At 37.6% G+C, this 23,596-nt stretch overlaps 1 protein-coding gene across 1 annotated transcript in view; it reads right to left on the reverse strand.

The window, feature by feature from the left end:
- Nucleotides 1-23,596, reverse strand: part of BRD4 (bromodomain containing 4) — a 164,173-nt gene that overhangs the window by 55,856 nt on the left and 84,721 nt on the right. Inside the window, 5 exon segments of the mRNA XM_020969364.2 lie at nt 9,899-10,027; nt 11,369-11,728; nt 12,362-12,648; nt 15,244-15,379; nt 17,065-17,202. Of these exon segments, the coding sequence (XP_020825023.1) occupies nt 9,899-10,027; nt 11,369-11,728; nt 12,362-12,648; nt 15,244-15,379; nt 17,065-17,202 (1,050 nt within the window).

The following is a 23,596-nucleotide window of genomic DNA, read 5'->3' on the forward strand; positions in this document are numbered from 1 at the left end:
GAGAGCCAAACTTGAATGAAGCACAAACTCCATCACCAAAGGTCTGACCTCGATTGTTTGGTTCCTTTTCAGAATAAGTGCCTGTCAGGCCACCCAATTCAGAGAGGTCCTAGTTGCTCCCTATCCAGTCTTGTATGAAAGCATCCAGAAACAGCAATTCTTCTCAGCTTTCTCGCTTGGTTTTCTGCCTGAAATTTTTTTTAAGGAAGCAAAAACATTCATATAAAACTCAAAATGGGTAATGACATTCAGGTGTATTCAGAAAGAATATGTATAAGAATAAGAAAGAATAATCATGTGGGGAGCAGCCAAACAGTGTCAATTACTAACCAGAAAAGAAGCATGCAAGAGGTGCACTGAAATTTAACAACTCTGAATGAAACTGTATATATTATATTTATGGGCCTTAATAAAAAAAGACTCTCCAGGGCTATCATTACAAGAGTACCTATTTGAGAATTCCAGCCTAGTCAACTCTGTCCTGGAGAGAACAAATAACTCTTGCTGGTTCATCTTCCAATTCCATGCAAGGTAGATAACAGCAGTGATATCTTCCACCTCTCAAAACAGGGCCAATAACTAACTGATTGCAGTTACTCAAGACTACTTAGACTTCTAAACTAACAAATGAGGTATACTGCTATTTCTACTGGCCTGGTGACCATGTCCAACCAGAAGTGCTGCCAGTTCCACAGACGATAAGGACTAACAAGACTCTAGTGTGAGACGGAAAAGCATGTTTGAGGAAGAACAGTTTTACTTGATAACAGCACTGAGTGCTGCCACAATCAGTAGTGGAAGAGACAAAGAATAACAGGAATATGAATGCTGAGCCAAAGCAATTAGTGATAATGGATTTTAATCAGCTCTCTTACATATTATGAGTAAAGGCCATTTCCAGGTAAATTTCTACGAATCTGTACAATTTAATTACACATACTTCTTCTATTCCCTTCTCTTTCTCCAAAAACAATCAACAAACACCAAGGATACAAAAACAAGTATCAAATAGTCTCTACCTTCAAGGAGCTCATACTCTCCAGAAGAACAACATATTCATAAAGAAGTCTCTACCATACCGGGTAGAACTCTTATGACAAACCTACTGGAAGGCCTGGACAAGAGTCATATAACTTAAGCAGATATAGGTGGGTTGATCTACATCAGAAGGAATACTCATATCGATCAAATCACAGATCCACTGGTATACAAGTAACTAACTCGTGAGTGAGATGCTTTGTGAGAGCAAGTTTTGATGGAATTTTCAGATTATTTTAACAAAGTTATCTGCCTTCACCTTTGTTAAAGCAATATTCTAAAGGTTCATAACTTGGCTCTGAAAGACTAAGATTATGGAGTAGAAATTCTTGCAAGTCTTAAAGGACTTCTGGCTACAATGGCTTCCTGAACTGAGATCAGATCAGCCAAATCCTACACATCTACCTTCCAGCAAAACCCTGAGTTTGAAATAGATTGAATTATGACCAAAAAATCCAACAAAAAACTACAGTGTGACTTCTTTCATCCCAGAATCACGTAAGATGTCAGAGATAAAATGGAAAGCAACAGGAAAAAAAAGGCTATGGGCAAGCTTTGTGTTCACAGGCAACAAGAGCAGAGGTGGCCCCCCCGAGAAGGCCCCAAGATTGGGACCTGAGAAGTTTCAGAGAATGGTGATAATAATGTCCACACCAGGCTAGTACAGGCCCAGGGGCTCTGAAATCTCTAACATTCTGTCCTAAGATACCTGAGAGGATCTAAAGATACACGAGGAGCCTAATCCTAAGAGGGAGAGGTCAGAACAGGAACCCAGCAGACTCAGGGCAGAGTTAAGCTGAACAGTCCACACAAAAGAGCAGCAGTCAGTAGAGACAAACCCTAGCATAAGGCTCCAATTCAGCAACTAAAGTTGGAGAGATGAGTAAATCAGAGAAAATACTAATATAAAAAATTATAGCAAATCTAGAGAGCTTAAAAAAAAAAGCAGTAATTCTCCAACAGAGGTCAACTAGGTGGTACAGTGGATAGCACACCAGGACTAGAAACAGGACTAGACCTGAGTTCAAATCTAGCATGTCACTTAATCCCGTTTACCTTGGTTTTCTCATTTGTAAAATGAACTGAAGAAGGTAATGGCAAACCATTACTCCAAGAAAACCCCAAATGAGGTCCCAAAGAGTCAGACAAGACTCAAATGACTAAGCAACAATAAAATCTTCCAACAACTGTAAGGAGGCAAAACAGAAAAAAAACAACAACAACAACTGGATTTTCTATAAGAACTATACAAATGTCTAGAAGAAATGGACAGATTTTTAAAAAAAAGAAAAAGAAAAAGAAATACAAATTCAAGAGGAAAGAATTAGGAGAATAAATAGCCTGGAAGAGGAAGCGGTAAACTTTACCCAAAAAAAAGATTCCCTGAAAACTGGAAAAATAGGGATACTAATGTACTATTGCTGGAGTTGTGAACTGGTCCAACCATTCCAGGCAAGAATTTGGAACTGTGCCTAAATTGTTATAAAAGTAGATGCTATTTGATCCAGCAATATCACTACTAGGTCTGTATCCCAAAGGGATAAAATGAAATGGACTTACATATACAAAAATACTGACAGTAGCTCTTTATGTGGTAGCAATGATTTTGGGAATGGATGAACAAGTTATAGCATGTGATTGTGATGGAATACTATTGTGCTGTAAGAAATAATGAGCAGGATGGTTTCAGAAAAACCTAGACAGACTTACATGAACTGATGCAAAACAAAAGGAACAGAATCAGGAGAACTGTGTTCAGAGTAACAGCAATATTATAATTATGATAAACCGTAAAATGTAGCTACTCCAAGATAATTTCAAAGGACTCAAATTGAAAAATCCCATCCACCTCCAGGGAGAGAACTGATGAATTCTTGAGTGCAGACTGAAGCATACTTTTTTTTCATTTTCTTTATTTCGCAACTTGGCTAATATGGAAATGTTTTGCATGACTTCACATGCATAATGAATATCATACTGCTTGCCTTATCAATAGGTGGGGGAAGGACTCAAAGGAGGAAGAGAATTTGGAACTCAAAATTTAAAAAAACTTTTAAATGGCAAAAAAAAATTTTTAAATGAATAAAAAACCTACGTATATTCTCTATATAGAATTCCACTGATCTATCATTCTAATTATCCTGTCTGGGGGAAAAAAAAAAGGACATGAAGGTAGTCAAAGATGACCAGTTCTTGATTAATCATGCTGGTTTCTTGGGATGAGTTTCCTTTTCTAGATGTTTCACTATAGAATTCTGCCAAGAAGTCAAGTCAAGCTCCTTTCTCGCATTCTCCCTATTTCAAAGATGACTGATAACAACTGAGTAATCACATATGCCAGTTCCTTAAATTCCTGGAATTCAGTTTACCTGGGCCTAGTGAACTGAATTCATGAAGGGTAGCTAAGTGCTTGCATACTATCACTTTACATATCTTGAATTTCAACTCCTTATTAGTCACCTTTGTTGTCTTTTCTCTTTTCAAGTCCAATGGTCACTGTCCCTTGCAGAAAAAAATAAAATAAAATAAAATAAAAGATTTGAGTAGATCTGCCTTCTCTATCTTGTATTATGATGATCTCATTAACCTTGACTAATGGTCTCATTCCTTTTCAAAAATTCCCCATTACCACAAGATAACAACCCCCCCCCAAAAAAAAACCCAAACCCAAACCAAACCAAAAAACGAACAAAATCCACAGAGATCTGTGACCGGTTGTTCCTTCCAACAATGCAGATTATAAGAATAAGTACTGATTTTCAAATCAGAGTATCTGGGTCTAGTGCCAGATTCCACCATTTATTACCTGGGTGACCCCAACCCAGGACATCACTTCAGCTTTGTGGGTTTTGTTATACTACAGGCAAATTGTTGCTCAGCACCACGGCTTTGCCTGGCTTAGCTTTCTCCACATCTGGCCTCCACAATCTAGGACCCCAGGAGCAGAGGGCAGTCAATCCCATCACCTTTGGAGCTCTTGCCCTGACACCTCACTGTCTTGACTGGTGACTGAGTGAATGCAAATGAACCCACTGGCCTTCTCTATCTAATTGGCTCCAGACCATATGTGACACTCCATTCCAACCAGCCAGGTCATCTTGTTACTTTTGGTCACTGCATATAGATCTTCCCTTCCCTTCTATCGTCCCTCCCCTTCACTTTCCGAATTTTACTTTGGACATGAATATTCAAATTAATAGTGCCGCTGCTTCTGGAAAGGGCATCTCAGCTTACTGTCCCCTATGGCTCCATTCACTATAACTCTAAATACTCAGAAGAAAACTCCCTTTGCTGCACCACTCATCTAAATATGTTGCTTTCCCTGATTAAAATGTAAGCTTGTTGACAGCAGCTAAGTGGTGCAGTGGATAAAGCACTAGGCCCGGAGTCAGGAGGAGCTGAGTTCAAATCCAGCCTCAGAGAAATAACACCCACTAGCTGTGTGACTCTGGGCAAGTCATTTAATCCCAATGGCCTTACCCCCCGCCCCCTAATAATAATAATAATAATAATAATAATGATGATGATGATGATGATGATGATAATAACAACAACAATAATATGAAGCTTGTTGAGAGGAGGGACTATCTCTCCTGGTACTTTTATTCCCAGTGCTTAGTGCAACGCCAGGCATATAACAAGTTAAACTTTTAGTGAAGATGGCATTAATATGTGAAGATCAGGAAAGGCTTCATACAGAAGATGGCATCTCTGAAGAGTTCTGAACACAAACAAAAACACTACCCAAAATTTTGGCCGCTTCAAATTTCACAGGGTTGTGAGGAAAGTGCCTTCTGCATACGTGTATGTATATGCACACATACTTATACACACACATACACACAAATACACACAATGAATTACTTTTATAATTTGGGGAAAAGGTAAAGAGCAAACTCTGGCTCTGGAACTTAGACCCAAAGAACTAAAATGACTGATAAGATTCACTTGTATCCACTGTACCTCATATTCCCTGTATCTATCTAAACAAAATACGTAAACCAGCTCTTAGAAAATTCTTTGTGCGGACATGTCATTGCTCAAAAGCAGGCTTCTCTACCACCATAGCTTTTATACAGTATAATACATGATCCTGGAACTGCAACAATGATTAAAGAAATTCAGGAATTTTTAAGACTTTAGTTAACAGCATGTCTAATCACTTACTAGTTGTATGATCTTGAGCAAGTCACTAAACCTGTTTGCCTCAGTTTCCTCAACTGTAAAATGGGGATAATAACAAGGTTGTTACGTGGGTCAAATGAAATATTTGTAAGCATTTAAAAAATTCTAATTAATTTAATTCATTCCTTCAAACATCTTTAATAAAAGCCATATAGTTCTTGAAAATCTGCTCAATTCCCCTTTATGAGTAACTGATAGTGCTAAAAGTCTTTACTTATGGTATAGTCTCTGAAGAAAAAAGTTTGGGCACAGAAGCAGAGTAAAGACAAAAGAGTGAAAATACTTTCTGTGTTTCTGACCTGATAACCCACTGGGAGTGTAACCAAAATCAGTCACAAAGTAGCTCATAACCAGTAGCCTTTTGCTGATCTTTATGGAGACTTCTGGCTAGACTCTAGGAAAAAAACACTGCTGTGTTTAATAAAAGCACAAAACCTTTTAAAGTGAAATAATTTCCAAACACAAACCATCAGGTAAATTCAAATTCTTAGAAGGTAATTTTTAAGCAGCTAACTGCTTAAAACATGAGACTTGATTACTGTTATCATAGGCCCTTTTTCAGAAATCTACTTAATAAAGGTCCAATCCCTGACAGATCAAATAAAACAATTTTTGCTACTTAGTAGTTCTGAAAGAAATTAGGGATTGCAAGAGCAAAGGTAAGGAAGTAGGTTCCAGGTTTGAGGGACAGCCAGTGCAAAGGCAATGTGCCATAACATGAAGAATCTCATGTGTAACAGCAAGTAACCCAGTAAATGTCACTGAAATAGGAAACAAATCATTTCCTATTTTGTTATTAAAATTTCCTTTATATAGGGAAATGATACTTTGAAATGCAGAACAAAATTTATCCCTCTCCTCATCCAAGGATGAGACTAAAGTAATGTGCAATGATATAATGCCATAAGAGAGGGTAATAGGCCAGGAAATCAGAAAATATGGGTTCTAGAACTGCCTTGGTAGCTACACGACCACTGACATGTAAACTGATCTTTAAGGCCTTAAGGTAACTCATCTGAAAAGAGAAGGTGCAAGTTGTGGATTATTATTTGAAAGGTCAGAGGACTTAAGAGTTAGAAGGTCCCTTAGAGATCACACCCCAATGGAAAAAAAAATTTGTTTCTATAAAAGAAGAGCTAATAAAAACTGGACTAAAACTAGAAGTATGTAGGTTTAATACAAGTCATTTGCAACTGTTGCTAAGAGAAATTAGCCAAGAACTCTGCTAATTAAAAAGCTAAAAAGCTACTTTATGTAGATTTAAGAAATAGAAAAGCAAGGGGGAAGGGCAATTCTTTACCCCTAGGAAAAAGAACAAAAAAGTGACTAAGTCCCCTGATGACTTTTTTAAAGGAAGAGGTAGGGGATAGCATGGATGACACTGGTCTCTCTAAGAAAATAAAAGCTAGGTTCTGGTTTGTATAGAGAAATTTGAACAAATAAGGAAGAACAGTAAGACACACGATCCTTACAGCAGAGTTTTCCAAACTGTGGAGTGAAGGGGTGAAGCAATGTTAAAATTATTTAATATTTTCAAGTATAATTCCTGAATATTCTTAGTTTAAACAAAGCTTAAATCAAAGTCAATAAAAACAAGATTAGCAGTAAAATCAGTGCAATTGGAAAGGCATGAAAGAAAGGAAGCCCAACACTGTCTAAATCCTTCTCTTGCTTCAGGCTTCGTATGTAACCTCAGGCTTCTAAGGGAGGGGATGGGGCCAGGAGTAGCTGGGAAAATGTTCACACTACTACCCAGATGGTAGAAGGTTCCCACAGCAAGTTAGAAGGGTGGGGGCAAAAACCTAAAGCCTTTCTCCCACTAGTCCTAGGTACTCAGTGCACTGTTAGGAAGGGGTTTCATGAATCAGGTGGCTACCCAGTTCTATTATATTTTTTCCACCAGTCTTTGGAAGGCAGCAGGATTTAATGAAGGGTAGTGGTGTTAGAGTCAGACCACCTGGGTTTAAACCCTGGCTGTTACGAACAAATCTCTTAACTTCTCTGGGCCTTCCTCAACTGTAAAATGAGTGTTTGAACTAGGTGATCTAAAAAGAACTACTGCCTTAAGTAAGGTTATTAAAGTTACCTTGGACTCTAAGGATTTGAAACGTCCAGGGTATGTCATTGTTTTTCCTTTAAAGAATAAGCAGAGGAAGAATATAAATGATCAATGTAAAAAGTACTAAAATCTGAAAAAAAAATACGCAAGTCAAAGGAATTCTACCTGTAAAAAGTAGCCTCAAAGTCTTACCTTCTTTATGTCAACTTCCACTGAGATAAAAGTTCTGTTTTATATGATTAGAATTGGAAGGGGGGCAGCTAGTTGGCGCAGTGGATAGAGCACCGGCCCTGAAGTCAGGAGAACCTGAGTTCAAATCCGGCCTCAGACCAAACACTTGACACTTACTAGCTGTGTGACCCTGGGCAAGTCACTTAACCCCAATGCCTAAAAAAAAAAAAAAAAAAGAATTGGAAGGGACCTTAGAAGACCACCTGGACAGTGCCTTAGCTTTAGAAGCAGAACTGAGATTCCAAATATTCTTTCCATTATACCACACTATCTCTTTGTGTTGATATAATTAAGTAGGAAAGTTGTAGATTTAGATCTGGGTAGGCTATAGCCAAGAACTAATACCACTAAAAAGGGCGCATGACCATGGACTCACCCAACCATATTGAAAACAGACTGAAAAATCAGTGCTTTAACAATAAAAAGAAATTAAATTACTTTTTTAAAAAAAGAAATATAACACAAATGGAAAAGGAATGAAATGCTATAATATAGTGGGACTTTGAATGACAGCTAGGAGTTAATTATTCAATCTTAGTAATTAAAAACACTGAGTATAAATGATTATAAAGGGTCCTCTGCTAAAGACAGAAAGACATATCGCGCGCGCGCGCACAAACACACACACACACACACACGTTCTCACTTTACGTAAGTGGAAAGGAGAGAGGGAGATAGGCAGGAAAGGGGCTGTAGGCCCACGGAGGGATGGAGCTGGCACATGGTTCAAAGACATATGGGGGTTAGGGACAAAGAAATGAGAGCAGAAGAACACGTGGGGGCTGGGACCAGACACAGACAGAGACAAGAAAGGACTGGTGACATGTGAGGACTGGACACATGGGCAAGTGGGTGGAATAGGGCAAAAGTCTCCTCTCCTGGTGCCAGAAATCTCAAGCCAAGCCTCCAATCTGTCTGTTTTTCTGCTTTCCCTTTCTTTCTTCTTCTCCCTTTTTTTTTTGGGGGGGGGGAGTGGGAAGGAACTGAGTTGAGGTACAAGAGCAGAAAGAGAGCACAGTACTATACTATTAATAAAATTAACATAGGTTTTTTGGGGAATGCAGATTTCTTTTCAAATTCTTTACATAAAGTTCACATTACATAAAGTTGTAATGTGAATTTACATAAAATGGAGAACTGTGTATGTATGTAATATAAAATGCCTTATGATGGCACAAAGCAATGAAATCTAAATCAATCTAGGCTTTGGCTGACTCTATTAAGGTATAAAGGATTCTATGAAGGACCCAGCAATAAACCAGACCAGAAGTGCCAAACATACACTGTGACCCAGAATACTCACAGACTGTAGCCGAACCAGTTAAAAATGTTAACTGGTAAATATTAAAACAAAACAATGGAACACAGATAATATTAATATACAGTTTCTAAGTCGATATGAGGATCTCTGCTTATACTGGACCTGATTCTTATGTACACTTTGGTGGCCCATTTCTATTTGAATTTGACACCACTGGAGTAGACAAAGTATCTGTCACTGGAGAACAAATTTAACTAAATGCTGAGAAGTTCAACACCAACCAGAAGGCTGAGTGCACCTAGGTGGCAAATCTACCTGAATTCATTTGAGGACTTTAAGAATGGTTCTACTTTTTTGGTACTTTGGAAAATTTATGTGTCTACAGGAAATGTGGCAATAAGGAAATACTGCACTGATTGTGGACTCGTATTGCTTAGTCTTAAACATTTCAAATATTCAGGTGCTCCAGTACGCCCTCTTTCAGATATTTTCCTGAATTGAACATGAGCAAGGGAGCCAATAGCCAGAAGCTATCTTAGATGTTATCACTCTACTTTGTCTTTTTTAAAATTTTTAATCATTCTATAAAGACCCAATATGAAGGGATGATTCAATTATGATTCAAAGAGCCTAATATTAAGTAACAATTATACTTTGATCCCCACCCCCAAACCCATTAAATGCAAGGTGAGGTCAAGTCTTTACCAGTTTTCTGTTAAATTTCAGCACATGTTGCTCGTTACTAGTTCTTCCATTTCATAGGCTCATGATTTTAAAGAAAGGACCACAGAGGCCATTGAGCACAACTCCCACACTTAAAAGATAAAGAAACCGGAGCCCAGAAAGGTGAAGTATTCTGTTCAAGATCACACAAGGGTTAAGCAGCTGAGCTCAGGTTTGAACCCATGTCCTCAGACTCCAAATTCAGTCTCTTTCCCACTACATCATGCTGCCTCTCATTTTCTCTATTCTAAATCAATATGGCAAAAAAGAAACATCACTCAAACTCACAAGAAGTCTTCTTGATTGTGGACAGAGCAATTAAAATTCAGCTTTCCAAGTTGTATAGCTGTTTGTTTAAACTAAACAGTGAAAATCATTAATGTGACAATTAAAATCCTCACCTGTAGTTTACGTGCCATGGCTACTACTTCATGGTCAGGAGGGTTGTATTTGTAACAATTGGAAAACATCAATCGAACATCTGCAGCAAATTCCTGAGCATCTCTGTATTCCCGGGTCTCCAGTTTAGACTAGAAGGAAAAGTGTTAAAAATTAATAGCACGCAAATACACAAAAACACATGCACATGCCGCTAAGGCTTACTGAGAAGGACGGCTTTGAAGGAGTAAGCCAATTTCTAGTATGTATTTAATGTACCCAAGCAGAATGCCTGTTAGGTTATCCTGACACCTGATATTAGTAGTCTACATTTGCAATAGTAAGAGGCAGCATCAACTGAAGAAGAAAACCAGATTGGCAATAACCCGCCACACATTTGCTTTGAAACACTGCTCTGAGCTGCCCAGCACAGTAAAGCTTTTGGTTAACTACCTTCTGAACTATGAGCAAATGGAGAGCAGCCCACAAGGACAAGTTCTAAGCCCTGGGTTGGCGACTGCATAGCTATCCCGCTACAGGCAAGTCCCTTTATCTTAGTGTGCCTGGTTTTCCACCAATAAAATGGAAACAATGCTGTTTATTGCCAACAAAAACTCCCAAACCAGTGAAGATTTAGAAGCATGGGCAAAGTAGCATGAGCCACAGTATGTGGAAAGGAAATATACTTTGAAGAGGTTAACATCGTGGAAAGAATACTAGACTTGGAGTTACAAGGGACTTGAATTTGAATTGTGACTCTGACACTGACAACTTGTATGAGCCAAGACAAATTAAAACATCTCAGTTTCCTTAACTGTAAAATGGACACGGCAACAAACGTGCAAGGACAACTTAATAGGGCTTTTTTGAAGAAAGCTCTTTACATATCTTATAAGCATTAAAGAAATGTGAGATATCTGTGACATATCTGAAGCCCTACCAAAGTCAGTTTATCTCACCAAGAGATAAGAATAAAAAATTGTATCTTTCTCAATGTCCAGTGTTCAAAAAAGAGAGGAAAAACCTGACCAAAATATTAACTGATAAATCAGCAAAATAGGGGCAATTTATTTTGTCACAGAGGTCAGCTATCTCAAATACCCAGCAGGGGGAGCTGGCAGTTATAACACTAAAATATAAATGAAACTGGGCCAAACAAGCTACAAATGTCAAGATGGAAAATTTCATCAACTTTATGCATAACTATCCAGGGACTAGAAAATGTCAAGGGTGAACATTATTGCCACATTATCGAATTAGGCCAATCTGGGAGGGCTCCTGAGAACAAAATGGTTAAGCAACAGCAGCAGAAGTCAGCCACTTAAAGCATACCTTTAAGTAATAGATCAACATTATTTGTGTAATTGCAGCTCTACTAAGAAAGAATTCCTCAACAGGTAAAAAACATTAATTCTGAAATGCCCTAGTTCCAAGTTCTAGTTCTCCCCACTCAAATGGTCTACATACTTCAGCAACCTAAAACAATTACTCACTTTGATTGTGCTCAGATCCATTGGGTGCTTGATGATATCACAATAATCGTGCAGGCCTAAGGCTTCCACATCCACAGGTTTATAGAAAGGCCAAGCATAGGCTGCATGTTTCTTGGCAAACATCTCCTTGATGATTCCAGTGCAATATTTTAATTGCTCTGACACTTTATTACTTTTCTCTACTGCATGCTGCTGGGAATCTGGGACGTCCTTCTTTGGAGGCTTTACTGGGCGGCTACTTTCCCGACGGGGGCCCAGCTTTGTAGATTTGGGTTCCGTGGGCAGTGAAGGTGATTCATGAATGGGGTCAATGGTGGTAGGTGTGGTGGTATCTGCTTTCCTCTTCACCCCTTTTTTTGTCTGTACACAAATGATGTTAGAAATTGAGTCAATCTTATCCTTAAGTTAAAAACCCCTCTGCCTCCTAGATGCTTTTCCATTTCTCTGTCCTATTATATTAAAATATCCTTGATATGTATGAACCCAGACCCTAACATCTATGGAAAATACAGAGGTTACAGGAGAAAGGGTGGCAATTTACTAATAAAAGAGACATCTAGACAGCTGAGTACCTAGCCATTTGACAACAGAACTATTTGGTGTGTTACATATCTGGGCATGGTTCTTTCAATATTAAGATATGAGATTCAGTATATGGAGCATAAAATCAGTTAAATCCCTAATATACTTAAGTGATTTATAAACCAAGCACTGGGTTCAGCTATCTTATAACCTTTCATTTGAAAGTTTTTTTAAAAGTATAACTCTCAAAAAACAAAAACAAAAAACAAAAAAAGAATTCTTTGGAATTTATGGCAGACCAAGTCTCTCTACTAGATTTAGATATCATCTATAAAATTTTGGAATTATAAAACTTTCATAGCACAAACACTAAATTTGTCATTGTAAACTTCAAGATGGGGCTCTAATATGGTAAGAGCACAATCTCTAAATTTCCTAATTTTACTTTCTAGTAACTGAAGTCATACTTACCTTCACAGGCTGTGGGGCAGTTGCAATGATGGGTGGATGTGTCTGAATGGGCTGAGGAGCCTGGGGTAGTGGGGGTGGTGGGGGAGGGGGTGGGGGTGCTGGAGTTGGAAGCGTTTGGGCAGGCACCACTGTCATTCCTGGAGTCTGGATGATAAGATCAGGGGTTACAGCAGGAAAGGAATGAGTCGTTTGTACAGGCGGAAGATTCTGCTGAGGGGTCTGTGTTTGGGGTGGGGTTGATGCTTGAGTTGTGTTTGGTACCACTGAGGCTCCAGGTTTTGATGTCACTGTCAAAGATAAAGGAAAAGAATGGTCATATGTAACTGACAGGACAGATACCTTCGGGTTGTAGATGTGGAAAAAAGGATAAACAAATAATATACTAAACATAAGCAGTATTCAACAAGATGTTACTATACAAAAATCACTGAAATGCAGTCCTAAATCTCTAGCTTTCATCAAAACAGCAGCAAAATACATCATACATGATTTTACAAAAGTTCTTGAACAAGTCTGTGACTGATCTTCAAAGGACATTCACCGCTTCCCAATGATCTTAAGAATCTTCCCTATTGTTGTTTCATAGAATTATCCTTTCATGAGGTTTAGACTTCAAGAGCAGAGCATACATTATGCCCAAGAATGTCTGGTTTGTATATAAAGAAATATCTTTCATACTTTGACATAAAGTTGGCATTTTGAAAAGCACTCTAGACTCAGTAGTATGAGGAAAATGTGCCAAGTGAAAAAGAGTCAGTAGCTTTTGCTGGAATTTCTGCAGAATGATAGTCACAATGTTGTAACCCTGTGCTTCTCTAAAATCTGTGGCAGAAAGAATATTTTGGGTATGATTCAACAGCCATTTATTAAGTGCTTACTATATGTTAGGCACTGGGCTAGTCACAGAGTATAAAGACAAAATCAAACAATTCTTGATTTCAATGACTTAACATTCTAATAGGGTAGACAACCTATACACACACACACACACACGCACGCACGCACGCAAAAAAATACAAGGTTGGGTTTTGGGGGGGGAATTGGGGGGTGACTCAGGAGTTTGGAGGGAAGGATGAACACCTGTTCAAGCAGCTGTGGGGATCAGCAAAGGTATCATATAGGTGGTAACACCGGAGCTATACTTTGAAGGAAATGAGATATTCTAAAGGGGTAGTAGTAAAGAAAAACTGGTGACTGAAAGTAGTGGCTCATTTTACTGAGGCTGTTTTTTTACAACCTTCCCTTTTTCAAGGCTTTTTTATACTTTAATGTTTTCTGTTCCTCTTCAATGCTGGTCTTGGGTAAGCCTGGGAGTTTTACACTCCCAATTCTGCCTAGCAGAACTGTATTCTTGTAAACTGTATAGGTAAATTCAAAGTTCATTTCAGCTTAGTCTGACAGTTATAACAAAAGAACCCTATTAAGAACGGAGTTTCCTCTGGCAATTAACTGCATAGTTTTCATTATTAAAACTTAATTAGGAGTCAGAGAATACTAACCAGATTCGTCTATTTGCCAGTCTATACTTATACTTGTCTTCCCTGGTAGGCAGAAGTAAGATCCTTGATGGTAAGGACCATTTGTCTTTTGTTATTTCCAGTACTTTCTACCAATAATCACTTAATTTTGTTGCATTCAAAACTTTTAAAGGTAATGCTGTCTCCTTTATTTCCCTAAAAGTTTTAATTAAGAGCTTTATCTGGGGAAAGTTACAGAGAAAAAAAAAACCCACCCTCTCCACCAGTCATTCTAAGGTGAGAAAGCCAATTCTAAAACTCTGGGAAAACTATAGAATGCTTCTCTGCCCCAGTTTTAGAATTGTAGGGTATAGAATCAAATGTGCGCAGACATATATAAAAAGTCAACACAGAATGCAAAAGATCCTGTTTTTGTCATTCCTGTAAGTTGCTTTTTGATGTTCTAGTTGCACCTCTACCAGACAGTTCACTCTAATGCAGTTCCATCCAAACATTCCAAAGAGGAACAGTGTTGAATTTAAAAGTGAAAAAACATCTGATTGTTAAAATAAAATACATTCCAAATGTTACTTTTTATTGGTTGAGGCTGCTAGTAGATATAGAAAAGCAACAATTTTAAAAACAACTTTCACATACAATCAAGAACTGCAATTAACAATTTAAAATGCTCTTTTCCCTCAGGTGAACTTTTGAATTTTGAGGTAAGCCAACATAGAGGACCTAATCAAATACTGAACAAGATTAATAAATCTAAGTGCATCCACATTTCAAAATTAAAACAAACAAACATAAAACTAAGCCTAATAAATGAGGGAGTTCCAATCTTATTTTGACCTGCAGCTCATTATCTGGTTTTAGGAGATTCTATCAGTCTGTCTGCTTTTGTCAAAAATAGCATAATACCAACCAAGGACTGATAAGTAGATTAAATGCTAAAAGTGGAAAGTGCCACAAATTTAGTCAATCTCTTTTAACTTAACACTAATATATTCTGAACAATCATTGCTCTGTCCCATGGGTTTAAAACAACAGAAGATCTCAAGGGCAACAATTACATACTTATTTTTGGGTAATGGATTTCCTTCAAATTTTTGGCACTGATAATAATAATAATACTTCAGAACTCCCTCAGAGAATCCCTCCTGCCCTCTAATTTAATTCTGTATAAAGTATAACAGAAAAAAAATTAAGGAAAGAAAAATAAAGAAGATAAAGAGGAAACAGATGGGCTATTTTTCAAATTTTTATGACTGAAATGGGTCACAGATTGCCAAAAGCGCTAGACTTTCCAGTTTCCCACATAGAACAAGGAGCATTATTGGAAAGACTGTTAAATGTGTAATGTGGGGTTGCTCCTGGAGCAAAGAAGGGAGTGTCTGAGGTGGTCAGCACCAGTTACTCTACCTGCTTCTTTCCTCCCACGTCCTCTTCCTTTTGCCTGGACTATTACGATTTCAGTTTCTTCTGGGGGCAATTCAGAGATTTTCTGCAAGAAGAGCTTCTCTAGAGCTTCTGCCATTAAGACTATGTCATCTCCTGGCTGGATTAACGAGACACATATGGTGAGTGAGTCAGGCAGCACTGTCCACACCATAGCAAACCAAGTGACAGCTCCGTACCCAGCACTCCAATGTGTACAGCCCCAAGATCCAGCACCCTACACTGCTGCTTTTCTAAACATTGCGCAATAACATCTTTCAAATAGGAACTCCAAGTTACGAGACTCTTTGTCTTTTCTTAATTTTCCTGGTTAGGGTCCTTACTAAGGCCATCAGCCTATTATTGCAGTTCATATTTCTGCCTTTTCTTTAACTGTGACTCTGAAGAGTGGTTCTAGATGAGAAGATGTGACTAGCTTGGTACAACTGAACAATGAACGTGGAGCTTCGAGATCTGGGTTCAAGTTCTGCCACTTAACACTTACTAGCTGTAGAACCTTGGGAAAATTACTTCCCTTTTCAGAAGCCTCAGGCTCCTCATCTGTATAAAAACGGACTGGACTAGATGAGCTTTAACATCTCTTTCAGTTTCAGCGGTAAGTGCAAAATAGTAATGTTTCTTGATATATATTTACTATCTTTGCACAGATACAAAAATCTATGTTCTCAATCTGGTGATTCTTTGCAATCACATGACTTCAGGTCTGTACAAGCAGTCCTGAAAAGGCTAAGAGGCACTTACTTTATATCTCTTCTCACAAAGTTTTAAAATAATACCCAAGGGGGAGGGAACTATTTACCAGCATAGAGAAAGATTTTCAGGAGTTATCATTGTCAAATACAGTAGATCAAACAAACCCACCCCCCCCATCTCTTTCTGGAAGGGAGACTACCAAAAGTAGAGTGTAGGAGTTTCCCCCACTAAACCCTGCAGTGAAATGAAATTTATATGGACAGGTTCATTTCTCTGGCAGGAAGGAACTAAAGTTCCTGCTTTATAGATAGACTACACTGAATGAAGTAAATTATTAAAAAGTTATCAGCTCTGCAGGAACTGTAGCAATCTGTAGGGAAAATTCATCTCAGAGACTGCTAGAAATCCTGTTCCACTGCACCCGCTGTTTCTCAGCTTACGCTCTTTTCTGTTAAGGTAGTCATTAGAAAGAAAACATGTTAATGAGCAATTCTTGATATATTACATTGTCTGAATGAAATGAATTGCCAAGAACACTAGACAGGGAGAGGGTCTAGGTTCCAACCGTCTCCTTGCTATTTACAAGCCTGTGTGACCCTGGGCAGGTCACTTCACTTTTCTGAGCCTTATTTTATTAACTTGTTAAATGAAGAACTTGAACTAGAGAATCTCTAAGCTTCCTTCCAGCTCTAAATCTCAGATTCTATCATTTTAAAGTTTTACCGATATTATTCTTGGCATCAGCCTAATAGTAAGGGCACAAGGCAAAATAAGAATGAAAAGGGCATCAGAACATAAACAGACTGTAACTAAAACATCACCAAATCATTAAATAAAACCTTACCCTGGAGGACACCGAAAACCAAAGGAGTCACATTAAAATGTATTTTAAATACTAAATATCTTTCTGCCTACTGTCCTAAGGAGGACTACTTGAAAAATCACCTGTGAGATCTTAATAATTTTATCTCCTGATTTAATAAAGAAAATGAACCCATAAAGAAACCCAAGGAACAAATCTGTCTACAGGAGGAAATGAAGTGACAATCAACCCAAAAATCCCCCATCAGAAAATAGCCATAGAGATCCTACCTTATTGTAGATGTAACAATTTGTAAACATCGTGTTAAAGTCCTGGATACATTCATGAGCGTTCCAGTAGTAGTTATTCTCCAGGCGCTTCTTGATTGTTCCCATGTCCATAGGCGTTTTAATAATTTTATAATAATCCTGATGAATAAAAAGAGATCTAAATGTCAATGCAACATAAAGTACAGGTTACTTTGGTTATACTTCCTAGTCTACAGATGCCCATTGTGAGTAGCCTATGCTCAAGTCCCTAGGGAAAAGAGGGGAGGAAGAAATAGTTTGGATGGGAGAAATTGTGGGAATAATTTTTAAATGTTTAATTTTCAGCACATTCAAGAATGGAGAATATACAGATGATAATCCTGTTTTTCTGACCAACAGACAGGTAACTTGCAGGTATTTTAGATCTTTATTGACTACACTTTGAAAATAATGGCACTAAGTAATGCCAACTTTCCATAGTCATTGTCAGTTAGTCCTAAAGATATTTAATGATTACCCATGTCTCTGGAGGAAAACACATATACCACTCCAAAACAGCAGTCAAGTAGAGTGAAAAGAACATGGCACCTGAACTCAAAAAGAAGATTAAGTTTGAATTTCATCTCCAATATTTGTTAGCTTTGTGTTTAACAATATGTATAGGTCACTTCAACTCTAGCTTCCTTATCTATAGGACACTCACAGGTTTCTACTGAGGCTATGAAATAATATACATGAAATGCACTGTCAACCTTAACCTTAAAAGTGGCTATTACGTCACCAAGTAATTATTTTTATTATTTTGCATTAATTTGCACATATATGTGTACATGTTTTCTGTATATGTTTTCCCTGGCAAAATGTAAACTTGAAGGCAGGTACTATTTTGTTTATGACATTTTATGCCCAGAAACTGGCACTGCACCTGGCATATAGCAGATATTTTTTGAAAAAAGCTTGATAAGTGACTAGGTTGTACCTTATTCACAAGTCAAGGAGAAATTATTTGTCATGAACAAGGAAATCTCTGCCTAAATTCTTGTGGCACAATCAACAACTAGTTACTGAATTTTCTACTGCGCAATAAGAGATATAAACATTATCAGTGGTTCTGTGTATATGTTTTAGATAAGGTTACAAAATGAGAGTGGTGACTGTAAAACAGCATAGAATTAGTTAAAATGCATAGTACAGACTTGAGAGCTATAGGAACTCAGGAATAACTGAGAGGACTTATAAAAGTCCTCTTCTCAGAAGAGGAATGGCATATATAGTTATAATTTCATTGTCAGACATGTCCTTCAGTTGTATCTGACTCTTCAAGAACTCATTTGGGGTTTTCTTGGCAATGATATTGGACTTGGTTTGTCATTTCCTTCTCCAGATCATTTTACAGATGAGTAAACTGAGGCAAATAGGGTTAAGTGAATTGCCCAGGGTCACAGCTAGTAAGTGTCTGAGGCTGAATTTGAACTCAGGTCTTCCTGACTCCAAGGTCACTCTAACCACTGCACCACCTTGCTGCCCCTCTCAGATATCAATGACCTATGTGTTAATTTGTTTTGCTTGACTGTACTTATTACCAGAGACTAGAGAAGTGGTAGAAAGTTAAAATTTTTTTACGAAAGTATGAATAAATTTTTTTTTAAAAAAGACTACACTGAGTGTGGTTACAGAAAGAGACACATGGAGATAAAAGGGACATGGATTTCAAGGAAGGAGATGCAAGGAGCAAGTATTTGTAGGACAGTGAGAAACTCTGCTTGATTAAAGCTTACTCTACCTGTTGGGTAGCAACAGAAAAGGCTGGACAGGTTATAAAAATTACAGACAATTATTAAAGTCTTTATTTCTTTTATTAAAGTCTTTATTTAAAGTCTATTTCTAATCTGGTAAGAAAAGGGAAACTAAAGAATGTGACTAATTGCATTAAAATGTCAGTACTCTCCTATCTTTGGAACACATGAAGTACTAGAGTTCCAGAATTAATTTACTTAGAATGCTTTCTAGAATCTGGCAGAGACTAACAAATGGAATGGCCATAGAATATTGAAGACAAGGAATTAGAAAAACTTGAGTTCTGTCTAAGGCTCACACAAAGGTGGGGAACCTGCGGCCTGGAGGTCACATGAGGCCCTCTAGCTCCTAAAGTACGATTTTAACTGAATCCAAACTTCACAAGAAGAAATCCCCTTAATAAAAGGATTTGTTCTGCAAAACTAGGTCAAAAGGCTACAGGTTCCCCACCCCTGGAAGCTTTGCTACTTACCTGCTGAGAGAGTGAGTGTTGCAGGAAGGTACTCAAATATGGTTTAGAGGTCAACAAGTTCAGTTCCCTAATTTTATTAATATGAAAACTGGTTTTTCTTTCTACCCATACTTAACCCTCTGGTGGACTTTGATTAAAATGGTCTGGCACTGAAGATATACATAGACAAAAAACAGAAATATAAAATCAAAAGCCATTCCCCCAATAGAGGTGATCAAAGGATACAAACCAGCAAAAGTAGCACAATCTACTAACAACCATATGATAGAATGCTCCAAAAATCACTAATAAGAGAAATGCAAATCAAAACAATCCTAAGGTTTCACCTCATACTTACCTAATTGGCAAGGATAACAAAAATACAAGCAGTTGGTGTGGGGAAGGGATATGGAAAGATAGGCATTTTAATAAAGTTGTGAACTGGTACAACCATTCTTGAAAACATTTGTAATTAGCAGTATTTTCTGTGGTATCAAAGAGCTTGAAATAAAAGTAAACACCCCTGTATAAAGCAGAGATAGCAATGCTAAAAATGATTGAGTTTTGTTCTCCCAGCAGGATCTCCACCACCCAAAAAAGATGTGAACTGAAGTCAGAATTGTTATGTAGATCATTGCTGCTCAATAATAGCTATGGTTCCAATAAAAGGATGATGATGGTAAATGAAGAAATGTTTAAGATGATTTCTGAAAATTGGATTTGGATTTCTAGACCAAGGCTTAAAACACTGGAAAGACAGGATTTGTGGCGTGGAAGAACAGCCCACCTAACTGAAGCCTTACAAATCTAATCAAAAGGGCTTTAAATTGAAAAGGAGGGAAAAGGTGAACTGACATGTAAGAAATAAAGAAGAAAGAATGTGTAAATAAAATCCATGGTCTTATACTGTACACAGTTAGCTGTAACAAACAAGGTGAAATAAAGCATACTGAAAAGAGTTGAATTTTAATTTCACTGCTAAAATTCGATGGGATGAGACTCATGAATGAATTTGGCTTTCGAAGGACACCAAATTTCAAACGAACTGGATAGGAAAAAAAGGGAGGGAGCAAGAATGGAGGTGGGAAGGGGGAAGGGAATCATGGCACTATATACTAAAGAGTTCATTTCAGTAAATCCAGAAACAAGAGTAGGGAAGCATGAGAGAAGATACTGGAGTGAATATTATTAATGGATGCAGAAACAAATGTTAATGTCACAGCATTCTAAAGACCACCCAGACAGAAAAAAGAAATGAGCTCAGGAAACAGATTACAAAACTGGCATGGAGGCATGTTATAGTAGTGACAGGGTATTTCAATTATCAAGACATCTGCTGGAACTCTATGCCAAAAGCAAAGTAGCTACTATTTCTTAAATTTGCCGTAATGATAATTTAATCCTTCAAAAAATGGAGGAAGGAGAACTATTATCTTAGATCAGATTCTGACCAACAATGACATGGCTGCTAGGAAGGAAATAATGGGAAACTTGGGGATGAATAACTGACAATTCCATCTTAGAATTTATGATAAAGAGGAAAATTCAGTAATTTGACATGCTCCCTAGGTTTTGGGATAAGTTTCATAGAAAAGAGTACAAATAGGATCTAATGGTCTAAAATTCAATAATTCCACAGGGAAAGTCAGCGAAGGACAGAATATTTATATTTAGCGTAATGTCTGGCACAAAATAAGCACCTGATAACTGCTTGTCTGTTCATCTCTGCTCCCTGAACTGGATATTTCCATGCATCTCAAATTCGACATGCCAAAAACCAAAATCTTTATCTTTCCACCAACATAAATCCATCTTCCAAAAATCTGCTGTTTTGGTAGAGGACCACCATTTTTCATTTGCCCTAGATACACAACCTACATGTTATCCTTAACTCTTCATTCCTCCTCACCACATATATTCAACAATCTTGTCATATTCTACCTCTATTCTTCCCTTCCTCGCCATCTATTCTCTTCACTTGTCATAGAGCAAGCACCCTAGTTCAAACTTCATCACCCCTCACCTGGACTATGGTAAGAGCTTCTTCACAGTATTGTCTTACATCTTTTCTCTCTCTCTCTCCAATTCATCCTCTGTACAGCTGTCAAAAGTAATTTTGTTAGGTCCCACTCCCAAAAAAAATCCCCACATAAAAAATTCCAACATATTCTTACTATCTCTAGATCCAAATATAAGCTCCTGTTTGGAGCTGAAAGCCCCAACCTACCTTTCCAATCTTAATATTACTTCTCTTCCTAGACTTTTATAGTCTAGCCAAATTGACCTTGTTGCTGTTCCTCACCTACAATTCTCCATCCCCTCTCCCCATGCCATACACTGACTGTATCATGTTTGGAATTTCCCCCCTCACTTTAGAATTCCTTGTTTCTTTCAAAGTTCTGAAGTGATACCTTTTCCAGAAGGTCTCAGTCCCTAGTGCTATCCTTGTCATAGATTTTCCTTGAATTTATTTCTTTTAAAATGTAATTATCAATAATCACAAACATCTCTGGACATGAAGAACAAGGAAGGGGAATATACAATGAACTACAAACTTCTCATCAGATAAAGATTTTGATTGGTTTGTGGGGGGGGGAAGAGGGGGGAGAGTATATACAGCCAATTCTCATAATCATCATTAGTTATATTCTGAAGTCATTGTGAACACTGAATGAAGGAGTACTGAACTCCTATGGGAAATAAAGGGTAAAGTTCCTGCAAGCCTCTGGTCACAACATTTACTTTAGTACACAAGTCCTCACATGTAGATTGATGGATTTCCTTTTTCTTTTTCAGTATATACTATACTGTTGATTCATTAACATTGAACTCACAGCCAACAGCACTACAACTCATGCTTAAATGAAACTTATCTAACACATGTATTTTATCCATAAGGCACATCACAGCTTTCTTGTTTCTAGGAACACTAAACAGCACTTCAGCACTAACTCTTAGGGGCCATTTAAGACAGTGAAATCACCAACAAAAACGCATAAAAATGCGGAAAAAGTGAAACTAAATAGATGACAAAAAGGACACTTGTTTACAAAACGAAAAAGCTGAAACAAGAAGGCAGAATGTCATCTTATTCGATCTTAGCTAAGAACATGCGGTCAGCTCACCTGAATTTTTCCCTGCTCTGTGCATGTCCATGAATGCCATGAGTATTTAATTAGGACTGTATATAAAATTCATGCTTATAGGGGTAGTAAGAAATTTGCTTTATTTTTAACCCTTTCTGCAACACCTTCTCCACTGTGAAACTTTTAAAATACTTTATTAATGATTTCCCCCCATGTCTATCACTGTCTAAAAATCCACCTTCCAAATAGAAACCATCTTTTATAAGAAAGGTATTTGTTATGTATAAAAGAAAAAAACGAACCAATATATTTGGATATTTATGATAGTGGCCTGGTTCTGCACCTCACTTGTGCTCGCACTTGAATTTGTCAAGGTAGATGGCATGCTTCATTATCAGATTTCCTGAAGTCACACTAGATCTCTGCTGCTTTAAGTCATGAGACCTTTTAGCCGTTTCCCTCTATATTAAACTCTGGTCATCAGGGAACATCATCTCCTGTTCTAGTCAATTCACTCCTATCAGCTCATATAAATCTTTCCATATTTCTTGAATCTGTCACATTCCTCATTTCTCATGGCACCAGAATGTCAGGGTATTAATATACTACAATTTGTTCAGTCATCTACCAATTGATAGGAACCTATTCTGTTTCCAGTTATTCATGTTAACAAAAAGAGCTGCTATGATATTCTTGTACATATACTTCTTTTTCCTCATCTCTGACCTATTTGGGATATCTGTCTAATAGTAGACAAGTCAAGTTAATAAGTGTCTACCGTATACTAGGAATTGAGCTAAATAATAGGGACAAAAAGAAAGGCAAAAATATGCTGTATCTTCTGTTTATAATGTAATGAAGGAGGTAACATATTAATAACCACATATAAACAAGATATATAAAGGAAAGTTGGAAATAATAAACAACAGGAAGACTATCACAGAACTGCTTACGGAACCCACACTTAAAAGAGACATCTTTTATAGGGAAAACTGTTATGCGAAGGGCTTAAAGAAATAATAGACCAGCAATATGAAAGTGAATGAAGAAACATCTGGTACCATAGACAAATTCCGATATGGAGGGGGAGTAAAAAACCCTATTACCCATTAGAGTGTTAAAAATACACTGACAACTTTTGTCCCACTAGATTTTTCCCAAAGTCTTTCACACAGTGTCATATATTCTCTTACTTTAAGTTTGCCCCCACATTAGCAAT

The sequence above is a fragment of the Phascolarctos cinereus genome, unplaced genomic scaffold, assembly GCF_003287225.1.
Source record: "Phascolarctos cinereus isolate Bilbo 61053 unplaced genomic scaffold, phaCin_HiC Scaffold_4;HRSCAF=312, whole genome shotgun sequence".
Lineage (NCBI taxonomy): Eukaryota > Metazoa > Chordata > Mammalia > Diprotodontia > Phascolarctidae > Phascolarctos > Phascolarctos cinereus.